Genomic DNA, 10,395 nt, shown 5'->3' with positions numbered 1-10,395 from the left:
TGGGGAGGGGGCGCGGCTGCCGCCGTTTCTGCCGCCCCCTGCCCCGACCCGCCGCGCGCTCGGGACGCCCCGCAGCCCCAGCGCGAGCCCGGTGGGGGGAGTGGAGGGGGGGTGCGAGGTCCCCGCGGAGGGGGCCCGGCGGCGGCGGTCACGGCGCCCGTGTCCCGGCAGGTCTGCGAGGAGCAGAAGTGCGAGGAGGAGGTCTTCCCGCTGGCCATGAACTACCTGGATCGCTTCCTGTCTCTGGAGCCCGTGAAAAAGAGCCGCCTGCAGCTGCTGGGGGCCACCTGCATGTTCGTGGCCTCCAAGATGAAGGAGACCATCCCCCTGACGGCCGAGAAGCTGTGCATCTACACTGACAACTCCATCCGGCCAGAGGAGCTGCTGGTAACCTGGGACCCCCGCCGCCCACCGCCGCTCCAGGACCCCCAGGACCGCGGGGGTGGGGGAGGTGCAGAGGGCAGGAGGCTCCGCGGGCCGCCCACACACCGTATGCCCCATGGGCGGGCGGCCACTCCTCTGGAGTGCCCCTCGAGGAGCGGGCGGGACCCCCGCCGCCCCACAGCCGCAGCGCCCCACCACTGCCCCACCACTCGTGGTCCCTTCGACTCTCACTCGGCTGAGCCCCCAGCGCGGCCGAAAAGTGAGCGGCGCGCGCCCTCTAGCGGAGACGGCGCTGGAGGCCCGCGCTGGTTTTACAAGGTCATGCGTTCCAGGTGTGGGTCTTTTCTTGGTCCCCACCTGGGAAGAGTTGGCCTTTGCCACGTCACCTTCTCTGTGTGGACCTTTTTTGGGATGGCATGCCCTACCCCACCTCCTGGACCCCCAGCACCCCCTACCCCTTCTCTTCTGGGCCCTGTCCCACGGAGGCGGGGGGGAGGGGGGGGAGGGTGGCCGGGGCTGCCCCTGCACCTCTCTTTACGCCGGGTCACTCCGCGTTGGCAGCGCATGGAGCTGCTCCTGGTGAACAAGCTCAAGTGGAACCTGGCCGCCACGACCCCGCACGATTTCATTGAGCACTTCCTCTCCAAGATGCCGGTGGCGGAGGAGAACAAACCCATCATCCGCAAGCACGCGCAGACCTTCGTTGCCCTCTGTGCCACAGGTAGGGCGTCTCGCTGGCGCCCCCGCCGGAGCTTCTTGCCCTTTGCCTCCGTTTCCCCATCTGAAGAGATGGTCCCCAGGCCCCTCCTGCTCTCAGAGGTGCTCTGCCTTCCCTGGCCTGGTGAGCAGAGGGCTTGGGCTGGGGCTAGATGGGGCCGGGGTGCCCTCCTGGGGTTGGGCAGCAGAGGCTGGCCACCTTGTGCTGAGAGAGGTTCCCCTGGGCAGCCCAGCCCGCCTCCCCGCTCCCGTCCTCCCCCGCCCCACACCAGTCCCTCCCCATGTCCTCAAGGGCCCCCCTTCTGGCCTCTCCCGGGCTGGGCCACCTGCCAGGGGTGCCTGCACCACGTGCTCATGGCGGCCTGCAGCAGCCCTCATGCGGGGGCGGCCAGCAGCACAGCTTGGCCACCAGAGGCCCCGCCAGGGGTGCCGGGGGTGCCTGGGGCCGGCTGGGCTCAGCTGAACCCTGGGAGGGGCTTCAGCCCGCCTGGACTTGGGCCGCCACACATGGCAGCAGGGGGGCAGTCTTCCTTCCCCCGTGGGGTTCTGGATGGTCCCTGGAGGCCCCTGCCTGACACTGCCCTGGACCGAGCCCTGGGACAGCCAGCCTTTCAGAAGTCAGTGCAGACACACAGTTACCTTGTCCCCCCACCCCCCGCCCTGCCCCTGCCCCCTTTCTTTCTCCCTCTGATCACATGGACGGGGCCCAAGAGACCTTCCCCGGGGACCCCTGTCCCCATGCTAGCCAGCTCTACACTGGGCCACCTCTGCCCTGGGTCAGGCCTCAGCTGTCACGTCTGTCGGACTCCCCCAGTCTGAGGGCCACACGGCATCAAAGTAGGGAGGTTGGCATCTTTCACTCCCTGCCCAGGAGCGGCAGGGGCCCTGGGCTGCCATCGCCTGGCACCCTCCCCCTCCTCCTGCACCAGGCTCCTGCTCGGGACTGGGCGGGGGACACCAAGGGCCTGGATGGACCTGCGGTGGCAGCTCTGGCCCTCCGGGAGGGGCAGGAAACTCCTCGCGGCCGCCCCCTTGGCCTCCAGGGGCCAGCCCCTCCAGCGGGCAGGGAGGCGTTCTCTGGCTGGGGCGCCTTACAGGAGAGCGGCCTCTGGAGACATCCAGGCGGCCTTTTAAGGAGCTGAAAGTGGCTCAGAGAAATGGCAAAGTTTCCTGGAGATCATGCGGGAACGGTTCTTGCACACCCTGCCCCCACCCCCCGGGGTGGCTGGAGCAGCCTGGAGGTCCCCTTCTCCCAGAACCCCGGGGAAGTGGGGTGTGTCGCCTTTGCGGGGTGCTGGCAGGGAGACGGGCAAGCCTGGTGCAGAGGCTGTGCACCGGCTTTGGCGCTGGCTGCGCAGCGGCCGCCACAAGACCTCTAAGATGTCGCTCAGCAAGCACCCCCATCCCCATCCGGCCCCGATGCCTCCCGAGCGCCACCTGTCCCCTCCTGGGAAGATTCTCCGCCCAAATCCCCACCTGAGCGGCTGCAATGTAACCGAGGCGCGGCCGTGTTCTTGGTCACAAAGGGGACCGCTGTCTCTTGAGGGACATCGTTGAGGCCCCAGAACAGACACAGGCTGGCGTGGGGAGGAGGTGGAAGCGGGAGCCCCCACGGATGGTTTTGTCCCTCCGCAGGGCAGGGGTCCTGCTCTGTGGGGCCGCCGGGTGGGGACTGCGCGCCTGCGAACTGGGGCGCCGGCGTATCTGCACATGCGCCCTCCTCGCCGCCCTGCCGTGGGCTTTCCTGTTAACGTACATACGTGCGTGTGCGCCGGAGCCTTGCGGGGGGTGCCGTGGGGTGAGGGGCGGAAACCACCGGCGCGTTGGAAGCCAGAGAATCGAGCCTAACGAATGGGTCTTAGCGAGGCCGGCCGTCGCGCTCGGCTCCAGCGGCCACACAGCGGCCCCCGGCTCTTTGCACTGGGCACCGGGTGGAGGTGTGGAGACAGAGGTTGTTCCTTAGCTTAGCATGCATAAGCCCCGCCCCGCGCACACGGGCGCGCGCACACACTTAAGCCTCACGCCACAAACGCACACATACCCTTCAGGGGGGATGTGGGCCGTCCGTCTTAGATGGGAGTCTCAAGGTCCAGCCAAGTTGTTCCTGTGACCGCAGCAATTTTTTTTAATGTTTGAGAGAGCGCGCATGTGAGTGGGGGAGGGGGACAGAGGGTCCCGGGCAGGCTCTGAGCCTACAGCACTGAGTCTGATGCAGGGCTCGAACTTAGAACCTGGGAGAATCAGGACCTGAGCGAAGCCCATGCTTAAGCAGCTGAGCCCCTGGGCGCCTCTAACCCAGTGCCTTGATGGGAAGCTTTTCATTGGTGGCTCCCTGCCCACAGGCTGGGTGGAAATGCTCCCGTTTGGAGAGGGAAAGAGGTGACAAGCCTTGTTAGGGATTTCCCTCTCGAGTTCCCACGGGGCCAGTGGAGGGCTCTGTCGCCTCTCCAAGGGGCTCCTTTCTTCCCCAGCCTGATGTCTACTCCCAGGACAAAGCCCCAGCCGGGCTGTGGGGACACACGCCTGGGCGGGCAAGGCTCCCTCCTTTGATGCCCAGCTCACCCAGCCCAGTCCTGGAGCCCCGAGCTCGCAAGATGAGGGGAAGGGGCTGAGCCCCCTGATCAAGATGCGGAGCTCCGTGGCCGCCCTCACCGGGAATTCCTGGCTGGGTGTCACAGAACAGCAGCCCGTGGGGCACCGCATGGCCACTTAAACATCCTTCCTGCCTTTGTGTGACAAGCGTGGGGAGCGCTGGGCTCGCCCTAGGAGCAGAGGCGGCGGTACCCGGGGCAGAGGGGTGTGCTGGCGGCGGGCGGGTAATGAGGTAACGCCAGGTCCCAGGAGGAGCATCCAATGCCACCGCGGGACCCCTGCCCCCTGCACGGGCCCAGAGGGCTGCCCTGGGGAAGGTGACAGGTGCGCCCCTCTGAGGGAGCAGGTGGGTCCCCGGAGGCCTGGCCGGCCGCTCCAGGCCCTGCGCCCCCTCACCAGTGCCTTCTCCCCTTGTAAGCTTGTCACCTTTCAAACTGGGCACGCCCTGCCTTCCCGGGGCTCCCATCCAGCGACACCCCTCCCCACGGGCCCTTGCGGTTTGTCTCTGCCGATGGCGGTTTCCTTGGTTTGCTTTTTTGTTGTTTCCAAGCGAATGTCAGCTCGAGTTGGATGGTTTGCGGGCCCGGCCCAGAGGCCAGACCCCGATGCGGGGCTGTGGGGGCGATGGGGTCCCGGGGAGGGCCCCCCGGTTCACAGCCCTTTCTCCTGCAGACGTGAAGTTCATTTCCAACCCGCCCTCCATGGTGGCAGCGGGGAGCGTCGTGGCCGCGGTGCAAGGCCTGCACCTGGGAGGTGCCAGCAGCTTCCTGTCCTACCCGCGCCTCACCCGCTTCCTCTCCAAAGTGATCAAGTGTGACGCGGTGAGTGATCAATCCCGCTGCTCCCACGCTGCCCCGGGGTCCTAGAAACTCCTAGTGCCTGGGGACCCAAAACCACAGTTCCCCGATGGGACACCCCATGGCTCGTGCCAAGACCCCGAGACGTGATGGCGGGGGAGAGGGTGCTGTGTTCAGTCGCACAGGACCTGGTGGTACAGAGCCCCGGCCCCGGGCCAACTGGGCGTCAGCCTCACCCCACCTCCCGGGCTCCTTCGGAAGGACAAGCGTCTCCGGGTCCGTGCTGGCAGGTCAGGAGGGTCCTCGGGTCTCTGGTGCCGCCCCCCCACCAGCTCCCAGGAGCAGGCAGGAGCCATCAGCCGGTCCCGGTGAGCCGCCCAGGGAGGGCGGCCACAAGGCAGGCGCGTCATTGATCCGTGCCCTGATGGCATGCGGAGCTGTGGCCCCTTGGAGCTTTGTCTGCGTTCACAATGCGGATGGCTCGGAGATGCAGGCTTTAAAAGGGCTCCTGTGAGGCCTCCAGACGCAACAATGGCCCGAGGAGACCGCCTTGTGTTTTACGGCCCTTTCCTCGGCCTCGGCTGCTACAGCCCTAGCGGAGCTGGTGTCTTCCTTTTTAAACCGTCATTGTTTTACTCCCGATTCCTTTCTTGTCTTAAAAGGAAGGGTGGAAATAACAATTACAAGGGCTTGTGGCCTTTACCAGATTAGACCAGCGAGGTTGGCAGGTCAGCCCTCGGCCCTGCTGGGCGTGCCTTAGGGGAGCGAGTGACCGCCCTGACCCCGGGCCAGGTCCTGCCTTCTGGTGGCCGGGCCCCTCGTGCCTGGAGGCTCCGTCTCGGGCCCTAGTGCTGCCGCCTCCCCGCACGATCCAGGGAAGGAAAGCCAGGCTGTGAGGCAGGAGCCTGTCCGTCCACCCCTCAGCACGGCCGGCTGCCTGGAGCGGGCAGCCCTGTTGGGAGCAGGCGGCTCCTGGAGGCAGTGGGTCGGGGGAGGGAGGCCCCCCTCAGTCTCAGTACTTACTGGGCCCCCCCAGAAGGATGGGGTGCCCTGGCAGCGTGACCCTGCCGCTGTCCTTCAAAGAGAGACCCCGAAGACGGTGTTGTAGGTGTTATTTGAATAGAGATCTTGTTAATTAGATCTGAACCAAGATCTCGCTGACGGACGGGCGGGGGAGAAATCGGTTGAGGCTCAAATTCGCTAGTCTGGTTACCCGGGGACAAACGTCGCTGTGCTGGCCGAGCCCCGCGAGTCCCCAGGCCGGGAGCCGTGCCTATCCTGGCTCAGCGCTGGCTCCCAGTCGCCAGGGTCTTCAGGGCTGAGGCTGCGGGTCCCAGTGGCTGCGAGGAGGAAACAGGTCCGTCCCTGCACCCCCTCTGCCCGGTCCCACACCAGGCCTTTCGGACCTGTTTCCTCATCTGTAAAATTGGCTCTCGGCGCCCACCCTGCTTTCCTCGCCAGCCAGGACGCAGACGGAGGGGGTGGCGTGGGCGAGCCCGCCTCGGGAGAGCATGCTGCTCTGTGAACGCGGCCGGTCCCCGGGGGTTCACGCAGCAGCTTTGCTGGCCACGACCCCCTTCTCTGGGGCAGTGGACGCCCATTCAGCGGCACCCTCCCCAGGCAGGCCCGAGGTCCACCTGTTTCTCTGGGGAAAGGCTCAGATCTGTCTTCCAGGCTGAACTGGACACTACTTGGTTCTAGAAGCCCCAGTGTGGCCTCCCAGGGGCTGGGACGGGACAGCCCGCCCCCTGCACTCCCGAGCTGCTGGGAGCTGGCCACCAAGAGCCCACGAGAGGCCTCTGGTCTCCCAAGATTCTTCCTGGGCATCGAGAATTCGGGATGATCGCTGGCAGAGGAGGGCTGCAGGGGGGCGTGGGGGGATGTGCGCTGGGCCAGGCCAGTGTGTCTCCCAGGGCGCAGGCCAAGCGGGTGAGGACCCAGGGGGGATAAAGGGAATGAGTCCCCCCCCCCCCACCCCGGGCCACCCAACGTTCATTCTCAGTCATGCACAGCCTAACACTTTTGACAGCTATTCATCACGGAAGGCTGGGTTCACCGCGAGGGCTGACGCGGCAGAGGTGAAGCCCCCAGAGCAGGGCTCAGAGGGCCTCTCTCTGTCCTGGATCAAATGGCACTGGAGGCGGCGGTGGGGCCCGTGGGAACAGTGAGCCAGGGTGGGAGCCTGGCAGAGGAATTCCGGCGGGGGCCAGGTCCTGGGGGGCCTCGGGACAGGCCAGGGAGCCCCCAGGTGGGCACGGGACACAGCCAGCCAGCAGCCCTGTGGCCTACGGGGCCTTTGGTCCCGAGTGGGGTCACCGGAGCCCAAGAGGCACGTGGGCTCCTCTGCGGCCACACAGAGCCCACGCTGGTGGGTCCTGGGGGTTGGGCGGCGTGCCTGCCCGACTGGGGTGCTTTCAATCAGCCTCACTTTCACAAAAGCGGTCCGGGCCCTGGCGTTTGCAGGAGGGCCCTGACTACAGGCCCCCTTCTGAGAAGCCCTGTCGCCCCTCCCCGTCTGGCCAGGACTGTCTCCGGGCATGCCAGGAACAGATCGAGGCCCTGCTGGAGTCCAGCCTGCGCCAGGCCCAGCAGCAGAGCCTGGACCCCAAGGCGGCGGCAGAGGAGGAGGAGGAGGAGGAGGTCGACCTGGCCTGCACGCCCACCGACGTCCGCGACGTGAACATCTGAGGGCTGCGTGCGCGGCGGGGCTCCCTGGACAGGCCGCTGCTCGCCAGGGCCGGTCACGACCAGAAGGGAAAAAGCTTCCTTCTCCTTTCCTGTCAGTTTTTTTTTTCCTTTGCTCTTTTCTCCCTTCCGTCTCTGACATAAGCAAAAGAAAAAAAAAAGTATCCGAGAAAGTATCAAAAAAAAAAAAAAGGAGAGAAAAAAAATAGTATTTGCATAACCCTGAGCTGGGGGAGGGGGAGGGGGGAGGCTGCGCTACAGAAATAGAGGATCTTATGCCCCATAATCAACTAGGCTGTATTCGAACGGGTTTGTGTCTCTGTGTGATAAGAATAGGCATTAACACAAGGAACGCGTCCGCAGGGGAGGGTTAGATTTGATTCTTTATGTGTTTAAAACAAAACAGCAACAAAAAAAGCATAAAAACGTTTTAAAAACGAGAAAAAAGCCAGTAAGCCAGTTTCGAGCTAGAAGAGGCCCTTAGGTAGCAAACGTGTTCGTGCGCGGTCCGGAGGGGTGCAGCCTTGCGTGCGCGGTCCGGAGGGGTGCAGCCTTGCGTGCGCGGTCCGGAGGGGTGCAGCCTTGCGTGCGCGGTCCGGAGGGGTGCAGCCTTGCGTGCGCGGTCCGGAGGGGTGCACCCTTGCGGCGGGTCTGGGCGCCCCACATCTCGCTTATGCATGCAGTCACTTTATAAGTAAGTCATTTGTGCGCGTTCATTTTATTCCGTAGGGAGGCGTGTGGCCCCTGCACCTGTCAGCGGCCGGGGCAGCGCGGGGCTCGGCGTGGTCAGAGCTAAGCCTCCCTCTGCCTGAGGCCGGACCAGAGCGGGTGGCCAGGCACCGGCCGGCGGGTGGCGGCCACAGAATGCCAGCGCCGCCTTCTCGCCTGCGCTGCCACAGAGAGACCCCGCAATAGCGGCGTGTTATATTCTATTTTTATAATCTTCCTATTTTTGTAGTTGCCAGGAGTTGCCGGTTTTTCACCCCCACAGACCCGCAGCCGACTCACATCCCGGTGATATCCACGGCTCCTTTTTTCCCCCCCTCTTCTCAGTTTTCTAGAACCATTTTCCTTCTCAATTTTCTAGAACCATTCCATTTCAAAGCACTTTCAACGAATCTCTCTGTTTATGTTGTGTGTGGAGGTGGCGGGGGGCAGTTTCTTAATGGAATGGTTTGGGAATGTTCCCGTATTTGTGTGCAGACAGGATTGCGAGGCAAGTGCATGGAGGGGATGTTCTCGAAGGCGAGCTTCCGGTCCAGAAGTGCGTTCTCACATTTCCAGGATGATGCGTTTCTTTCTCTGTAGGGTAGTGGCAGTGTAGGAAACCTTTGGTGCCAACTCGTGTTTGAAAGTAGGGGCCTTTAAAGGTTTACCGAGAGAAGGTGTAGTTTAAGGGTTAGGACGGTTTTTAAACACTAAAATATATAATTTATAGTTAAGGCTAAAAAGAATATTTATTGCAGAGGATGTTCCTAAGGCCAGTATGATTTGTAAAGTAATGTAATCTCCCCTTGATTTACACACACACACACACACACACACACACACACCTTTCTGCCTTTGGTGTTATGGATTTCATGCAGTTTATAACCGGTAGATCCTTTTTTTTAGGAGAGAGAACAAAAGTCCTGAGAAAAAACACAGTGTGGATTGCCGCTTGGTCCCCAGGGCGGGACCCCAATCAGAGAGGCGTCCGTTAGGCGGAAAAATTAGGGTACTTGGAACAAGTTCAGCCCCAACATTTTCTTTGTCCCCTTGTCCCCTCTTGTGAAGAAAGGTTAGCGACCCCTAGACAATTTGCACATCTTGGCTGTGTACCTTTCTGTAAGGGCTGCGTCGGGAGTGCGGGCGGGTGGCGGGGGCGCAGGGGCAGAGGGCGGAGGGCGGGGCCGCGCGGCGGGCGGGGCTGCCGCTCCGCTTCCTGATTCGCTGCTACCACTGACTTCCCAGCACCGGTTTGGAAACAGATCCACACTGCTTTTCTGTGTCTCCTTCACATTGTTTTGCTGCTATTGGAGGATCGGTTTGTTTTGTTTAGTTTTGTTTTACGGTGTCATAGACTGCCATGTTCTAGTTTTAATTTTCTCATAGAAAAATGTATAAAGGATGCCTTTTTTTTTTTTGTAGATTTTTTTATGTGATCGATTTTGACTTAATGTGATTACTGCTCTATTCCAAAAAGGTTCCTGTTTCATGATACCTCATGCTTCTCTTAGCCATGTGCAGACCAGGCGGTCAGGCCCCGTCTGACCCGCGGCCTCCTGCTTCGGCCAACAGACGCGCGGGCGGGGTCCCACCGGGCCTGGCGGGACGGCCCCCGGGCTGGTCCGCCGCCTCCTCCCCGCGCCCGTGGTGCTGGGCTGCCCGCCTGCCTGGGACGGACCGCCACCGTAGTCTTGACAGCCGTGTCGTTCTCTGCGTGTTGCTACGAAAGATGCGTTATTATTGTTATTATTGTAGCCCGCGCGTCTGAACGAGCCGCGCGTGGTGATGCGCGCGGGGCTCCGCCATCGGACGCTTGGGCGGCCTCGGGACCGGCCTGCAGCCCCGGCCGAGAGCACCTGTCACTCTGTCCCCGTGTTTCCGTGTTGCTCTCTTCAGCACGGCAGGCTGCGAATTTGAAGAGACTCCAAGCCTCGGTGAAGCCAGCTGACGCCGCTGGGTGCCCGCCCCGCCTCACCGCCGATCCACTCCAAGGATGTGCCCCAGCGGGTCAGCCTGCGTGCTCCCAGGCCACTGGCAGGCCCCGAGCCCGCCCTGCCCCTGCAGGCGCGCTGCCTCTGCTTACCTCAACTGTTCTGGCTGCGGCACCCCTGTGTCTGAACCCGACGGGGTCCCCAGGGACGGTCTGTCCCGGTGGAGGGGTGTGACGCTGTGTGTGCTCAGAGGCCAAAGGCCGAGGTTGGCCTGGGGAGCACAGTGGAGTCTGTCCTGTGACTAGCAGGTCTGTGAGGGTCTCTGGCGGGGGAGCAGCTGTGGTCTGCGTGAGTCTCGGAGGCGCGGGGTGGCATTTCCCAGCACAGGCATGTCACCGGCACGTTCCCAGCAGAAAACAAAAGACAAACGTGAAAAGTCTAGAAATAAAATTGGTTAAAACCCCAGTGCGGTGTCTGCCTGTTTCCCAGGGCGGGCAGGGCGCCGGGGCCATGGGGCAGCAGAGTGGGGGGACGGGTGCCTGGGCTGGGCATGGGGGGTTGCGCCTTGGCACTGTCCACGT

At 63.2% G+C, this 10,395-nt stretch overlaps 1 protein-coding gene across 1 annotated transcript in view; it reads left to right on the top strand.

Moving 5' to 3' along the window:
* Nucleotides 1-7,273, top strand: part of CCND1 (cyclin D1) — an 8,977-nt gene extending 1,704 nt beyond the window's left edge. The window contains exons 2-5 of the mRNA XM_029957251.1: nucleotides 172-387; nucleotides 946-1,105; nucleotides 4,366-4,514; nucleotides 7,014-7,273. Of these exons, the coding sequence (XP_029813111.1) occupies nucleotides 172-387; nucleotides 946-1,105; nucleotides 4,366-4,514; nucleotides 7,014-7,178 (690 nt within the window). The 3' untranslated portion in view covers nucleotides 7,179-7,273. The remainder of the gene's footprint in view (nucleotides 1-171; nucleotides 388-945; nucleotides 1,106-4,365; nucleotides 4,515-7,013) is intronic.
* The last annotated feature ends 3,122 nt before the right edge of the window (nucleotides 7,274-10,395 follow it).

Source organism: Suricata suricatta, chromosome 11 (genome assembly GCF_006229205.1).
Source record: "Suricata suricatta isolate VVHF042 chromosome 11, meerkat_22Aug2017_6uvM2_HiC, whole genome shotgun sequence".
NCBI classification, from domain to species: Eukaryota; Metazoa; Chordata; class Mammalia; order Carnivora; family Herpestidae; genus Suricata; species Suricata suricatta.
The sequence above is the reverse complement of the archived record's forward strand: the minus strand, read 5'-3'. Positions and strand labels throughout refer to the sequence as shown.